Below are 17,587 nucleotides of genomic sequence, written 5' to 3'. Positions count from 1 at the left end.
ATTGCAGCTGCTGTTCTGACATTTATTTAAGGGTATCCTTCGGGAGCTAAAATTCTATTATAGGAAGACAGAATGCATCCATAAAGATACAAGACACAGAAATACATATATACGACCAACTATAGCTATAGGAAAGGCATACACTGTTTCTACTACAATCTTCAGAAAACTCCAGAACATGTGCGTGAACATTCCACGTGTGTGCATGCACACACACACAAAGTAGTTTCATCTTAGACCCCAGTATTAAAGTTATTACTGTAGTAAACTAACTTTATATCTTATATCTCTATATATTTTAGATGCATTCTGTCATTTTGTAATAGAATTTCATGCTCCTTAAGGATACACTTAAAGAAATGTAATTTATATATCCCTATAACACAACTCTATGCATGGATTCCAAAGAGATGTCTTTTCACCACTATACAAATTATAAGAGAGGCAAGAGCGCATAAAGGTCAAGGTACAACTACTGAAATGTTCAATGACAAGCACCAGGTACAAAGGGCAATTATAGTTGTACAGCATCATTTGGGTGAAATACTAAGAAGATGTACCTTTTACCTGTGTATAATTTCATAATCAGAAATTTAGCTGTATCATAAATAATTTAAACCACCGTCACATTTTACTTTTAGAAAAGAAGGCACGAATGAAATGACTACTTTTAGAAAAAAACTCCCAATCAGGAATTGGTTCATACATGTGTTCACTTTTTCAATTCTTCACTGATACCAGCTGAGTGCCTATCAGGCACTGTGCAGGCTGCTTGACTGTTAAGAGTTTATGTGAGTTCTACCCTGTTGGAGAGCAAGTTAATTGCCCTTTTTTTGGAAGAGTCTATTCAAGTTTTAAATATATATAACATTAATCACAGCCACAATTCACCACTGACACTTTTACTTATAGATAAATCCCTCTAACATATAAGAGTACTAGAAGATCAGACTGACTTAGAAAGGTATCTTAGAGCTTATTGTAAATAAAGCATTATTATATTTAATAATGTAGAGAATACAACATGAAGTGAGACATGCTCTCTATAGGGAAGTTTTTAAGAAAGAAAGGGTCAACAAAAAACAGAGGAAGAGCATGATATATTATAGAATTTACACTTGAAACCTACATAATTTTATTAACCAATGTCACCTCAATAAATTTAATTTTAAAAAGGAAAAAGAAAAAAAAAGATAGAGGAAGAGCCAAGCCATTTTCAAGTATTCAAGTACTCTGTTTTGAAACCACATGATATTTTATGTATAGAATATTAAGTTTTATGATGATAAATAATACAAACCTGACTTTTTCTTTGTGACACTTTGCCAGTGCTTTGCAGAGACTTGGATCAGGACAGAGATCAAGCGGTGACTGACCCTTTTTATTTCGAATGCTAAGGTCAGCACCATTAGCAGCCAAGAAACAGGCAATAGACGCTGCACTCTTCTTCTCTGCCCCTTGGGTACCAAGTCCCATTATTAACTGAAATCAAACGGAAAAGAGTCATTATTTCCCCTCTAGGAATCTTATCGATTCCACCAAATACACAGTGGGGCAACAATAGGTTTAGTTGTGAGTATGTGAAACACAGAGTTTACTCTTGTATTATTCTGTATTAATTGTTATTATTCTCCACATGAACTGTAAACCTATTCTGCCACACCTTGTATATATACATATATAGTATACATGTACGTGTGTATGTATGTATGAATAATACATAAAAATGCACGTCTGGTAAGAACTTACAAACCACATAGTTATGGTGCACTTTCATAACTTGCAGTCCTCATACCCATTCCCCCTTCCTCTGTAGTCCTAATTTGCTCAGGCATATAGTTTGAGGACTGGCATACTCCACTTTTAAAGGTGAATCAATGATGGCTCAAACCAGCCAGATATCAGCCTGTGTGATTAATTCAGGGATGACACATAACCTAAATCAGGCCAATTGAGGTCAATAAAACTCAAAAACAGGGCTTCAGATTGAGGTATTAATGAAACAGTACTTTCCCTTCACTCAATTTGGTTCCCAAGCTGTGAGCAACCACCTCAAAACATTGAGGGAAGAGATAAGTGAGAAAGAGCCAATACCTAGGAGTTGAACCAAGAAATGGAGAATGAAACAACTCAGGTTCTGATATGATCTGAACTATCTATTCAAACATCTTATCTGAAAATGGTCATAATAATTGTTAACAATCATGGAGTGTCTACTATAAACCAAGAACTATTTCAAGCACTTTCCCCATGAATAAATTAATGCAATCTTCACAACCTTACAAAGGTAGTTACTCCCTTCCCCTTATTTTAAATTAAGAAAATATAATGCAAACAGGAGTTAGAGAATTTACCCATGGTCATATAAAAAAGCAGCAATTCTCAAACACTTTGGTCTAAAAATCCCGTTATATTCTTAAAAACGATTCTAAAATCCATATGGAAAGGTGAAGGACTTAGAACAAACAACTCTGGAGAAGAAAAAGTTAGAGGGTTTGTACTACCTGACTTCAACATTTATTATAAAGCTACATAATCAAGACAGAGGGCTGGCATCACATAGCTACAGACAAAGATCAAAAGCTACAGACAGATCAAAAGAACAGAGTATCAGATCCACAAAGGCTTCACAAATATGGATAAATGATTTTGGATAAGCATACAACAGGTGACTGAGTACAAAAAGACAGTCTTTCCACAAACGGTGCTGAATTACTGGATATCCACAAACAGAAAAAAGTGAACTTCAATCCATGTATATATATATATATATATAATTCAAAATGAATCACAGACCTAAAAATAACAGCTAAAACTTTATAGACTTTTAGTACAAAACAGAAGAAAACTTTAGCAACTTTGACTTTGGCAAAGATTTCTCAGATTGAACACAAGAAGCCAAGAAACAATGAAAAAATAGTTACTCAGATGTAAAAGCTTCTGCTCTTAAAACACTGTTTAAAGAATGAAAAGACAAGTCACCGGCTGTGAGAAAACATGTACATCATATCACAAATCTAATAAAGAACCTGCATTCAAATTGTATAACAACTCTCAACACTCAATACTAAGAAACCACTCAACAAAATAATGAATAATAGTGTGAACAAACATTCACCAACAGATGTAGGTGGCAAAAAAAAGCCCATGAAAAGATGTGCAGTATCACTGGTCACTAGGGAAATGCAAATTAAACCACAACAAATACCACAATACATCTACTTGAAGAGCTAAAGTTAAAAACTGAAGAGCCAAGCAACTTCTAGGAAGAATGTGAAGCACTATAGTTAGCTCTGACTAGTATTTAGTGCATAAATTAAATTTCTACATATGGAGCTCTGATAAAATATTTTATCAGATACAGGCTAAATCAGCCATACACATAAGATCTTGCATTAAATGATGTTTGATATCAGTAGTCAATAGGGAAATGACTTCCAGTGCTACTGAATTAAAGATTATCTTTACTCACTGTGTTTTTGGATGGCTCCCAGGCAGCATCAACCTTCCCCACATCTTGCATATCTTGCAGCTGACGTAGCTGAGACAAGGTATGATGCCTCAGAGCTTCATGCAAAGGAGTATCCCCATCCTTATCCTGAATATCTAATTTAGCACCTGCTCGGACCAAAAGCTACAAGAGAAAGACATCTCATTTTGCTAAAGTATCCTCACCCACAACAATATAGACAGCCTACCTACCTGAAGGGGCTGCCACTAAAAAACTAATAATTCCTAAGTATTTGCTTGCTACTACTCTATAGCCTTGTGGCTCCTTACAAATAGTGATGTCTTCTGGTTATTCAACTATATTGAATTAAAGAAAACAGAAGGAAATGAGAACCAATATATTGTTTAATTCATCGACTCCAAGATCGAGGTAAGTGGGGAAAATTTAAGATGTTTTTTCCTATTAATTTCAAATACGTGAGGTGGAATATTTTAAGTACTTCCAAAAGGACCAACTCATAATGGTCAAAATTCTTCTATTATTTAAACAAACAATGAGAAGTTATTTTTTATTCCATTCTCTTTGCTCAATTTTGTCCAAGTATAGGTACATAAGAGAAGTCCAAATACCATAGATAAATCAAGAATTTTTAGCAAGAAGGATTTTTTAAAAATGCGAAGTTTGCTAAACTAAAACATAAAATGCAGAATTGATGTATTTCAATAGGTATTTTTAAGCAGTGAATATAACTTTATTTAAGACGTTGCTTATGGTGCTTTTTTTTCTTTTTAATCCTCACCCAAGGACATTTTTCCATTGCTTTTTAGAGAGAGAGGAAGGGAGAGAAAGAAACATTGACGTGAGAAACATTGACTGGTTATCTCCCATACATGCCCCAACCAGGGATGAAACCTGCAACCTAGGTATGTGCCCTCACTGGGAATAAAACCTGCAACACTGCAGTGTATGGGACAATGCCCCAACCAAGGGAGCCACACTGGCCAGGGCAACACTTTGTTTATGGCGCTTTAACAGTTTTCTTAATCCTTTCTACAAATGCTACCAAAGCACATAGAACCAATCTCAGACATACGGTCTTAACTGGTTTGGCAAATTGTTATTTGTTTAACCTGATTTTACTTTGTTACAAAAAGGTAACACAGAATATCATTCCAGGGCAATGTTTTTCAAATTTGAATGTGTATCAAAATTACCTGGAAGGCTTGTTAAACCAGATTGCTACTAGTTCCCACCCCTGGAAGTTCAGATTTGGTTGGTCTGAGGTGAGGCCCAAGAATTTACTTTTCTACTAAGGTCACAAGGGATGCTGATATTATGAGTTCAGTGGCCAAATTTTAAGAATCACTGCTCTGTCAAAAAAATTAAACAGATAATCTTTCAAATATTTTGTCTGAAGTCAACAGATTAGTAAAATACATATATTTCAGCTTTTATGGAATCTGTCAGCCAATGTCCAGCCAAAGCTTTTAATTATAGTTCAGTCTCAATTACATAAATTAAGAGGTAATGTACTTTTTAAAAAAATCCTCACCCAAGGACATGTTTATTGATTTTAGAGAGAGGGGAAGGGAGGGAGAAAAACAGAAAAAACATTGATGCAAGAGAGAAACACTGATCAGGTTGCTTTCCAGACATGTCCCAACCAGGGACCAAACCCCCAACCTATGCATGTGCCCTGACTAGGAACAGAACCCATGACCTTTCAGCTTCCAGGACAATGCTCCAACTAACTGAGCCCCACCGGCCAGGACAAGAGGAAATGCCCTTTTTAAAAACTAATTTACATGTTATTTTGAAATCCTCTGATTTAATATTCTGGGAATTCACAAATCTGGCAACAAAAGCATAAAAATTTTGCATGTCAGAGTTTTAAGATTTTCCCTACTATAAATGAAACTGATATAAAAGAGCCTAAAATCATAACGTTTACATATAACTATCCCTCTTGTGAAATCTAACAATATGTTTCTTTAATTTTCAAAACATTCTAGAAATCTGATTAAAATACAATACCACTGTAAACTAAGATTCATGTGAGTAAACACTTTACCCTAACAATCTGTGTGTGTTGTCGTTCGACAGCAAGATGTAGGGCCGACTGTTGGTTCACGTTCTGGATATCCAGGTTTGCATTACCCTTAAAAAAAATTTTACAAAGTTAAAATTTAACAGCAGTGAAAAACACTAAAACTCTTTAGGAGCAGTAAGGCAGCAAACTTTCTGAAGTAAAACAGCAAGTTTGAAACATAAACACAGATCCTTTTCAATCTCCATTTCAAAGCAATGGAGATAATCAGCACCTTTTAACTATAAATATTTCCTGAAAAGTTTTATGAATGAGTCTTCATATAGGATTTAGACATACTTTAATGACCTAACAAGGTCACCTCCTGTTGCTGCATAATTGAGCTTTTCCACTTTCAGTGAAAAGGAACTTTGCTTGAGGGTGAGAAGACAACACTGAATTAGTATACAAAAATACCTACAAAGGAAGAGTAGAATGTTCCACCTGAGTCCTGGGATAGCTCAAGGGGCTGTATGAGCACAGCTGAAGTCAAGGATAGAGGAGAGGGACTGAGAAGCAAAAGCAATGAACTTGGCATCAGGAAACCTACGTTCAAGTGTCACTTACAAGCTTTGTGAAATGAACTTAAGCAAGCATTATACCATATTATACCTATTTTCTCAGCTCCAAAATGGTAATAGTACAACCTATTTCACAGGGTTAATGTGCAGATTTAAAAAAGTAACATACAAAACTGCCTAACAATGTCTAGCATAATAAATTTTTTAAAAAAGGAAATTAAAAAAAAGGCTACGGGTTCAGAAGATAAACTTTATCATTCTGTTTATGTCTTAGAACCATTTGTGCTCTCTAATCGAAACTCTGACACCCAAATGTGCCCTTTCTTAGAGCATCAGATAGAGCTGAAACTCCAGTAATGCTATGACATTTTCTGGAAAATGGAATTTGTTTTTTTATTGTTTGTGTTTCTTTGAGTGAATGATGAGGTACCTAACCTCAACTTGTTTTCTTATCATATCTGTTCTCATATAAATGCAGAAAGTAAGGAACTTCCTTTTCAAGTTTCCTGAACTTTTTTCCCTTCCTTTTATTACTTTTTTTTTACAGCAAATTTTATTTTATTTTTTTAAAGATTTTATTTATTTATCTTTAGAGGGGAAGGGAAAGAGAGAAGTATCAATGTATGGTTGCCTCTCGTGAGTCCCCTGCTGGGAACTGGCCTGCAACCCAGGCATGTGCCCTGACTGGGAATCAAACTGCGATCGTGTGGTTTGCAGGCACGTGCTCAATCCACTGAGCTACGCCAGCCCGGGCTCCTGAATTTTTCCATCATTTAGATTTCCCAAAGTAATATGCATTGTATGGATGTACCACAATTTGTTTATCCAGGCACTAGCTGATGAACATTTGGCTCGCTTCCCATTTGGGACTATTATAGATAAAGCTGCTACGACTATTTAGTATGAGTATCTGTGTGTTTATATATCCCTTGGGTACACATTCAGAGTGGGACTGCTGGGTTGTATAGTGAATGTATGTTTAACTTTATAAGAAACTGCCAAATTGTTTTTCACAATGGCTGCTTTGAAAAAACACTAGCAATGTTTGTATATTCTAACTGTGCAACATTCTAATCAACACTTGGTTTTTCTGGCCTTTTTTTTTTTTAGTATTTTATTTATTTATCTTTAGAGGGGAAAGGAAGGAGAGAGGAAGGAAACATCAATGTATGGTTGCTTCTCATGCATCCCCTGCAGGGAGCTGGCCCCTGCCGGGAACTGGCCTGCAACCCAAGCATGTGCCCTGACTGGGAATCGAACCGCAGTCATGTGGTTTGCAGGCCCGTGCTCAATCCACTGAGCTACACCAGCCAGGGCTTTGGCCTTTTAAATTTAATCATTATAATTAATGATTAGTAATATCTCAATGTGATTATATAATGTTTCCCTAATGACCAATTGTAATTTAAGCAGTATCACAGGATACATGGAAAATACACTAAAAATAATTATATTTCACACACTAATAATAAAAAATTATACACTGAAATTCTAAAACAATATAATTTACAATAGCATCAAAATTTAAAGATAGATCTAATATGTGCAAGAACAATCAAACCCCCAAAAGACTTTTTAATAGAAACTAATGATCTGATTCTAATATACAAATGGGCATCAAAAGATCTAGAATATTTTAAAAATTCCAAGAAAAAAAAAACAAAGTTGGAAGACTTACTCTCACTGATTTCAAGTCTTACTATAAAGCAACAACAACCAGGGTAGTGCAGTATTGGCTTAAGGGCTGTCATTTAGATCAGAATGGAAAAGAATGTATCATAAACTTATACTACATCTAAGAGAATTAGTTATAATAATAAAGGCTTAAAATGTCAGAGGAAAAGTAGTTTAACTTTTAAAATATTTCTTTATCCAAACTTCTGTAGTTTATGGAGGGTATATCTTATGATCTGGGGCTTAATTACACATTAAGTACCATCTCCCTAATTTTTCTGCTGTTTCATCTTCCTAACTGTAAATTCCTTGAAGTCAGGGATGAAAGATAATTCTTTGATAATTTCCATGCTTCCATATGGCATATACTTGATTAAAACATTTAGAAATTTGCTGAATATACTAAAACATCATAAAACTGCAATAGGTTCCAAAAAAATCAGCCATAAAAACTTATTTCTAAGATGAATGAAATTACTAAAGTGACTGTGTGCTACTATCCAGCCACAGGTTCTGGGGGTCCAGCAGTAATCATTAACCGAATCCCCAGATCCCAGCTTCAACCTGGTGTTACTTGATGGGTACTGGCCATACCAGCTTAGATATCAATATGATGGTTCTTGTTCTGTGGCTTATTAATAATTCCACAACAGTGGCTGCAATTCTGGGAAATCCCTTTTGGCTGATACTCATTTCATTGGACCAATCCAGGAAGACAGTGCAGAGGGAATACCAGGGACTAAGAGGTACAAACACACCCACACCATACCCTTCCCTCCATTTAACAATGAGTGTACGCAGAGACTGAATGTTCACTATTTCTGAATTTGCATCATCATGGGATATTACTGTAACATACTAAAGGTAGATGATGAGTGAATAAATAAAGGTATGGCAATGATCTTTTAATTGGTTTTCCTACCTGATGTACCAACAATTCAGCCACTTCCACATGATTATTAAGAGCAGCCAGATGCAAGGCAGTATAACCATCATCTTTCTTCTCATCCACAATCCATGGTCTTGGTAATTTAGAGAGTAAAACACGCATTGCACTGAAAATCAAATTTGTGTTATTTTGATATTTACATAATTTGATATTTAATTATTTGTTTTTGGAGAAAAATATTTTTAGCAACTTTTGAAGTCAAATGAAAATAATCCTTTTTAAAGAGAATTATACATACAAACAAAAATTCAACTTTTCTAAATCTCAAGTATATACTTTTTGATAATTTAAGAGGTAAACAAACTGTCACTGATTGGAGAACAGAATCAAGATAGAATGGAAAGAATCATACTACCTAAAATGAACCTATACTATAAAGCCACAGTAATCAAAACTGTATGGTACTGGCATAAAAATAGACATATAGGTCAATGGCACAGAATAGAGAGACCAGAAATAAACTCACACCTTTATAGTAAATTAATGTTTGACAAAGGAAGTAAGCCTATATAATGGGCTACAGATAGTTTACTCAATAAATAGTGTTGGGAAAATTGAACAGATGTATGCAGAAAAATGAAAGTAGACCACCTTCTTCCATCACACACAAGAATAAATTCAAAATGAACTAAAGACAAATGTTAGACCCCACAAAAATTCTAGAAGAAAACACAGACAGCAAAATCTCGGACATTGCCCATAGCAGTATATTATCAGATATATCTCCCTATGCAAGGATAATAAAATATAAAATAAACAAAGGGGACTTCCATTCAAGATGGAGGCATAAGTAAAAACACTGTACCTCCTCGCACAACCAAGTTTATGAACAACAAAGAATTAGAAACCCGAATGCAACCAAAACAGACAAAATGGAACTGTACTCAGTCCAACAACAACGAACCATTCATCTAAACCGATAAACCAGGCAAAGGAGTGAGCAGTGACACAGACCACACAAACCAAGGCCCCAGCACCGGGAATCAAAGCCTAAAAGCACCAACTGGAAAAACTTTTGGGGGTAGAGGTGCTGGGAAAGGCTCCCAGGCTGACAGAGAATTCGTTGGAGAGACCCACAGGGTCCTGGAGGGTACACAAGCCCACACATCCAGGAACCAGCACCAGAAGGGCCCAATTTGCTTGCGGGAAGCAGCAGAGGACCAAAATCTGAGAGAGAGCAGAGAAAACACCATTGCCCCTCTCTGACCCCACCCCCACATACAGCATCACAACCCAGCCACGTGGGTTGCCCCACCCTAGGGAACACCTAAGGCTCTGCCCCTCATACTTAACAGGCGTGCACAGACCAAAACATTATGGCTCAAGAAGAAGAATAGCTCAAAGCCCCAGAGCCAAAACTTCTAAGCCAACCTAATGGATGCACAGTTTAAAACACTGGTGATAAGGATGCTCATAGAACTGGTTGACTTTAGTCACAAATTAGATGAAAAAATGAAGGCTACACTAAGAGAAATGAAGCAAAATGTACAAGGAAACAATATGATGGAAAGGAAACTGGGACTAAATTGAGTGGACCAGAAGGAAGAAAGAAACAACCAAACAGAAAAGAATGAAGAAACAAGAATTCAAAAAAATGAGGAGAGGCTTAGGAACCTCCAGGACATCTTTAAACGTTCCAACATCCCAATTATAGGGGTACCAGAAGGGGAAGAGGAACAGCAACAAGTGGAAAATTTATTTGAACAAATAATAAAGGAGAACTCCCCCAGTCTGGCAAAGGAAATAGAATTCCAAAAGTCCAGGAAGCTCAGAGAGTCCCAAAGAAGTTGGACCCAAGAAGGAACACGCCAAGGCACATCATAATTATATTAGCCAAGATTAAAATGAAGGAGAGAATCCTAGAACCAGCAAGAGATAAGGGGACAGTCACCTACAAAGGAGTAACCATCAGACTGTCAGTGGATTTCTCAAAAGAGACCTTACAGGCAAGAAGGGGCTGGAAAGAAGTATTCCAAGTCATGAAATCCAAAGACCTACATCTAAGATTGCTCTATCCAGCAAAGCTTTCATTTAGAATGGAAGGGCAGATAAAGTGCTTCTCAGATAAGATCAAGGAGTTCATCATCACCAAGCCCTTATTATATGAAATGTTAAAGGGACTCATCTAAGAAAAAGAAGATAAAAATTATGAACAGTGAAAGGACAGCAAACTCACAGTTATTAACAACCACACCTAATACAAAAGCAAACTAAGAGGACAGCTAGATTGGGAGCAGAACCATAGAAATGGAGATCACATGGAGGGTTAGCAACAGGGGGGTGAAAAGAGGAGAAGGGAGGAGAAGATACAGAGAATAAGTAGCATAGACAGTAGGTATAAAATAGACTGGGGGAGGGCAAGAATAGTATGGGAAATATAGAATCTAAAGAACTTGTGACACATGGACATGAACTAAAGGGGGGTAATGGTGGAGGAGGGGGTGTGCAGGGGGGAGGGGAATGAAGGGGGGAAAATGGGACAACTGTAATGGCATAATCAATAAAACATAATAACATTTTTTTCAAAAAAAAAACAAATGGGACTTTATCAAACTAAAAAGATTTTGCACAGCCAAGAAAAATATCAAAACAAAAACATTAACCCACAGAATGGGAAAATATATACTCCAATATATCTAATAAAGGGTTAATATCCAAAATTTATAAAGAACTTACAAAAATCAATGCCAGAAACACAAGCAAACCCAATTAAAAAATGGGCAAAGGATCTGAATAGACACTTCTCCAAAGGACATATAAATGGCCAATACACATATAAAAAGATGCTCAATGTCACTAATCATCAGAAACATGCAAATCAAAACCACAATGAGATATTACCTCATACCTGTCAGAATGGCTACCACCAATAAATCAACAAACCAATGCTGACAAGGATGTGAAAAGAGGAGAACCCTTGTGCATTGGTGGTGGGAGTGCAGACTGGAACAGCCACTGTGGAAAGCACTATGGAGGAGATACCTCAAAATCAAAATGTTCACAGTCGAATAAAAACTGAAAGAAATTTGACATTACTTAATCTAAATGCCTCATTTTAAACTTATTAAAAATTTCTTTATACTACTAGGAAGGTATTTTAAATAGAAATGATAATTTCCAATTTCCCATAGAAGCAGTGTTATATTGGCAAATGAGTGAGTACATCAGGTCAGACAATAGTTAAGTAAGTACAACATACAGGTAACAAACAAGTACAGAAAAAGAGATTTGTAGAAGAAGAAAGCCAGATGCCCAACTGGAATAAATGTATATTTTTTAAAATAGAGAAGATTAAAATATGCTTTTTCTTAAAAAAGTAATGATTGGTTTAGAAAAGTGAAGAAATGGTTTCTATGAAGCCTGGAGAAAAAAGTGAGAAAAAGAATTTGCCGTGTATAGGTGGCATTATCCAACAGAGCAAGTTCCTGGACAAGCAACCTCAGTATTCCAAGTTGCCCTCCAGTAGAATCAGAAAAATGCTGTGTTTAGTACATTATCATATGAAAGTTATCACAGGTTGATGATAGCATCCATTAAGATCATCCAACCAATTATCTTGCTCACACTTTAATTTAGCTTTTCATAGAATACTACCATCCACTTAACAAGAATATTTCTTTCTGTAAGTAGTGTTGGCATGCTGACTTACACATCACTGTCTTACAAGTTAATCAGTATTATTCTAATCACGCTAAGGTCTACCTACTCTGGATCTTTAAAGCTGAGGTCCATACCCTGGCCCTGTGAAGCCCCAACTACACACTCTCACCCATAATCTGTTTCATATCTCCAACTGCAATAAATGGTCATGATTCATATCTAATAGCAAAACTTCCATAGATATCTCCATAAAATATTATAAGGTTGCTGTGAGAATTAAACAAGATAATACAGGTAAAATGTTTAGTACTCTTCAATGTAATAGTTATGACAACTCTAAGATTATAAATCTGTACCTTACAGAGTAAAAACAAACTCCCCCACTTTTTTCCTCTTCCCAATGTTCCTCTTATATTCTTGATTTTGGTTAATCTTATCACCATTTAACCAGCTACCCAAGCCACAACCCAGGAATCATCCCAGACCTCTTCCTCCCTTATTACTGCTACATTTAATTTGTCCTATGGATTTTCCCTTTTAAAACTGAAACAATTCTTCCTCATGGGACCAAATACACTTTTAGATAGGCTTTCACTGCTTTTCCTTTAAACATTTATAACAGCCCCCTTCCAAAACCTATGCTCTATAACATCCCCATACAAATCTGGACCTTCACAACTGTTACAAATTCAAAATTATCAGCATTCAAATTTTAAAAAGCTTCCCTTTAAATAACTAAATCTCCTTAAGACTGGTCCTCATAAAAATTATCTAATACAGTTTTTCACCTTAAAATGCTTTTAAAAGTACATGAGGCTAAACTTAATATTTTGTTGATAACTCAGCAAATTCAACTCCTGATTAACTGGTATAAGATGAGGAGAAACATTGCAGACAGCCCCAAATCAAAGTGAATGCAAAAGTCAATTGTCCACTAGCCAGGAATAGGCAGATTAATTTTTGTGGTTGCTGTTTTTACATAAACTTTTTATTTTAGAACCATTTTATATTTACAGAAAATTGTGGAGATAATACAGAGAGTTCCTCACCGCTACTATTAACATTTTACATTAGTATGCTACATTTGTTATAAATAATAAACCGACCATGAGTATTATTAACTAAAGCCCGTTCAATGTACATTTTCTGCTCCAGGATACCACATTATTGTCATGTCTTCTTAGGCTCCCTTGACTGTGACAGTTTCTTCGACCTTCCTTGTTTTTGATGACTTTGACAGTTAAGGAGTACTAATCAGATATTTGCAGAATGTTCCTCAGTTGGAATTCATTGGATGTTTTTCACATTATTACTCTGGGGTTGTAAGTTTTGGGCTGGAAGGTCACAAAGGTAAAGTGCCATTTCATCACATCACATCAAGGATATATATTATCAACATGATTTACTGCTGTTGACATTCACTTTGACAACCCAGCTGAGGCATGTTTGTCAAGCTTCTCCACTGTATAGTAATCCTTTTTCCCTCTTTCTGTACTACAGAATACTATACTATACTATATATTCATTGGAAAGAAGTCACTATGCACAGCCTACACTTAAAAAGTGGAAAGTTATGTGCTCCATTTCCTTCAGGATGGAGTATCAAAATAAATTAAGTTGCAATTATTCTACACTAGAGATTTGGGGTGTATTAATTTTAATAGAAACCTATAATTCTCTAATCTTAATTAGAAAGCTGCTAATTAATATTAATTCCTGACTTTCGTATCACCAACCCTGCAAAAACCAGACAAACAAAAACAAATACTACAAAGCTTCAAGAGAAGAGTTGATCTTACAAAGCTGCAAGGTGAGCTAAGGGAAAGTGATACCCACACCCTCACATTAAAACCAGCTATGAGTAGCTTGTCTCCTTTTTGTCCATGGGGTAAACAATCATGAGAATCCACAATATAACCATGAAGATCCAGTTGCAGGCTATTCCCTGCAGCTCCTGAAGTTATTAAGAAGAGACTGGTATTATGCTGCAAGCAGTGAGGTCCATAGAATTGCCAGGATGAGAGTGGTACCGGCTTGATAAATCAGTAATTTTATCAAGCCAACAGACTCTCACCTGTGGAGCACAGTATATACTGAGATATTGAGATATTTTTCCCTAATGCTGAAAGACTCTTTTTTATTTCTCAATCTGGTTGTTTCCCAAGAGGTTAAGGACGTGGATGGTTTTACAATAAGATCTTACTACCAGTTAAGCAGGCATTTGTGAACAGTGCCAAAAAAGCATTAAGTTCCAGAACAACTAATAGTGGAGCCTAGCATAATCCCTGGCACATGGTAATACTCAAACGTCTGCTGAATGATGAACAAATAAGTTCTAAGAAGCAGAGGGGACAAGCAGCTGTCTGCAGTGGTATGTGATAGTCAAATAGTTCTGGGTCCATTTTTAGGGCCTGCCATTCTTTGCAATCTATCTTCAGAAATAGGCAACATTTTTCCAAATAAACGATAGGAGTTAAATTATAAAGGGCTACATACTAGTATTACTTAATATGAAAGACAGTAGAATAGCACTATAGCACATATAAGGTGTTCAATAAATGCTTGCTAAGTTAATGAACAATCTTTGAAACAACAGTTAAAGCATATTAGTCCAGAATCCACAAAGGAACTTATTAACAAAGCTGATCAATCCCAAGCAGAAGTTCTGTTGGGCATGTTAAAAGCAGGTTAGCATGTGACAATCTCAACACATTTTTATTCAATGCATACCCTTATCTGAATAAACACAGACAAGTCCAGGAGGATATAAACCAAAATGCTACCCACAGTAATCACTTTAATAAATGAATACAGATGGTTTTTGTTAGAGAAATAGATGAAAGAACTACTGGGAATAGGCAGTACTTACATGTACTTTTTTCCTTTTATTGATTATAGAGAGAGGGAAAAGAAGGGAGAAAGAGCAGGAGTGAAATATCGAAGTGAGAGGGAAACATTGATAAGCTGCCTCTGGTACACACCCCGGCCAGGAGGGACCTGGCCCGCAACCCAGGCATGTGCCCTGACCAGGAAACAAACTGGTGACCTTTGGTTTAAGCCACACTAGCCAGGCTTACTTAAATGCATTTTTTATTCTGTTTTTTGCTGTGCTTTTCTTGTTCTCACATTCTTTTTTGACAGATACTATAACTAAAAAGTTCACTAATTCAGCTTAAATTTATTAACTAGGAAGTTGGTAGTATAGTAGAATTTAGTTCAAAATGAGAGACAGATGTGCAATGACAATACAGACTCCAAAAGAGTTGTACAGGTGAGTAACCTGATCATTCTTAAACTAAAGACAACTGAAATTATCTCTTAAATGACCAGTGAATCCTATTTCTCCTTCTTTGCTATAAAGCAGGGAACCTCATTTTATCTTTTTATCCCCTTTGTATAAAGGAATATCTCCTTAGTATAAGGAGCTCAAAGTTTTGTTCAATGGAACAAATAAACAGTCAAATAAACAATCATCTTTCTGAATATACTGAAGGAGGGATTTTAGCAACATTGTATTTTTGGTGTACGCTTCAGTCCCAAAGAGCAGTGATCACTGATTACCACTGATTTCATTATTACAAACCAGAGCAGCAGCAAGGCATATGGTGAATAGCTGGGAACTCAGCAGCCAAACCACCTGGGTTCAAATGCTGGCACTAGCAAACTAAATGGCTGGTGACCTGAGTAGATAATACTTAACTTCTATGCCTTAGTTTCCTCATCTATAAAATGTTAGAACAACAACAAATACTATCTCATAGGGTTGTTATGAAAATTAAAAAGGGCTTAGAAAAGTAGCTTTTAATACACTAAAAGAGTACCACTTAATACATTATATAAGTGTTAGCTGGAATAAAAAGAGGGGTGAGGGGGAAGCCCTGATTGGTGTGGCTCAGTGTGGTGGGCATCGTACTACAAACTGAAAAGTCGCCGGTTTGATTTCCAGCCAGGGCCCACGCCTGGGTTGTCGGGCAGGTCCCATGTTTGGGGCATGCAAGAGGCAATCAACAGATGTCTCTCTCCTGCACATCAATGTTTCTCTCCCTCATACGGGGTAATTTAGAAACCTGAAAATTAACCTATTTTATACTCTGAGACATGTGTCATCATCTCACAATAAGTGTAAAATTATTTCAATATCTAGGAAAAGCTGAGTCTTTAAAATTACCAAATACTTATAGAAGCTTTATGTCACTGTTTTAAAAGAGCCATCCAAAATAATTAAACTGCTATGGTATTAAATGTTAAAGACAAAAAAAGTGTGAAGGACAAACTACCCTTGTAAGAAACTGAGCTTATGCCCTAGTTAGTGTGGCTCAGTGGACTGAGTGCCAGCCTCTGAGCCAAAGAGTTGCTGGTTCAATTTCTGGTGTGGGTTGTGGACCAGGTTCCTGGTGACAGGCACATGAGAGACAATCACACACGGATGTTTCTCTCCCTCCCCTCCTCTCTACAAATAAATAAAATCTTTAAAAAAAAAAGAAAATGAGCTTAGAGTATTGATAATGGTTTTCCTTGATTCTTAATACTTAAGAGAATATATTTGAATTAAGAACAAGGTATAGTTGGTTCCTTTTGGGCATTTTCAGATTCGTAAGGTCTTAAATTTTATCTCCACAGGTTTGTTGGACTTGATGTCATAATATTTTTCTCCTTGGTTAAAATAAATAAATTTTAATGTTAAATTATTGTGAATAAGCTATTAAAATTTAGAGCACAAGCATTTTTCCTTTCAGACATACACTATGTGCCAAAGGTACAGATAGGTTAGTATCTATTTTAGTCTGTGGTAAAATGTGAAATGATCATGCCTAAATGATATTTCAAAAAATTAAAAAGAAATGGCAATGTAGAAAGGAGAAAAACAGCTTCACATTTGAAAATGAAACAGAATTTAATTAATAATAAAATGCATGTTAACAGTGACATATGTATATGTAGTTTCAATATAAAAGTGCACAATTACTCAAAAGCATTGCTGGCCCTGTTTTTCACTTAAACACTACAAAAAATTAACTAAAATTGACGCTGAATTAAATCTTAAGCAGCATTTCAAAGACTTCATTCACACTACTCCCTTCTTCCTTAAGGATCTATCTGTCCCTTCAATATACAGGTTCTACTTACCATTTCTACATATTTTCCATTCAAATATTATTCATTAAATTTAAAAAGCATGTATAGCAACAACTAGCTCTAAAGATAACACTACAAAATCCCTTCAGACCTCAAGCTATGTAAAATGTCATTATCCCTAACATTTTTAGCAAACAAAAAATCAGGTTATGAAATATAATTTACAGCCC

General features: G+C 35.9%; 1 protein-coding gene across 1 annotated transcript in view; it reads right to left on the bottom strand.

The window, feature by feature from the left end:
- MIB1 (MIB E3 ubiquitin protein ligase 1) overlaps positions 1–17,587 on the bottom strand; it is a 119,434-nt gene that overhangs the window by 20,358 nt on the left and 81,489 nt on the right. The window contains exons 13-16 of the mRNA XM_037031804.1: positions 8,655–8,787; positions 5,523–5,609; positions 3,473–3,634; positions 1,301–1,482 (exon numbers count right to left, since the gene is read on the bottom strand). Coding sequence (XP_036887699.1) covers positions 1,301–1,482; positions 3,473–3,634; positions 5,523–5,609; positions 8,655–8,787 — 564 coding nt within the window. The remainder of the gene's footprint in view (positions 1–1,300; positions 1,483–3,472; positions 3,635–5,522; positions 5,610–8,654; positions 8,788–17,587) is intronic.

This window comes from Sturnira hondurensis, unplaced genomic scaffold, assembly GCF_014824575.4.
Source record: "Sturnira hondurensis isolate 20B ecotype Veracruz unplaced genomic scaffold, ASM1482457v3 Scaffold0001872, whole genome shotgun sequence".
In the NCBI taxonomy this organism is placed as follows: domain Eukaryota; kingdom Metazoa; phylum Chordata; class Mammalia; order Chiroptera; family Phyllostomidae; genus Sturnira; species Sturnira hondurensis.
Note: the sequence above shows the minus strand (reverse complement) of the source record. Positions and strands in the feature narration are given on the sequence as shown.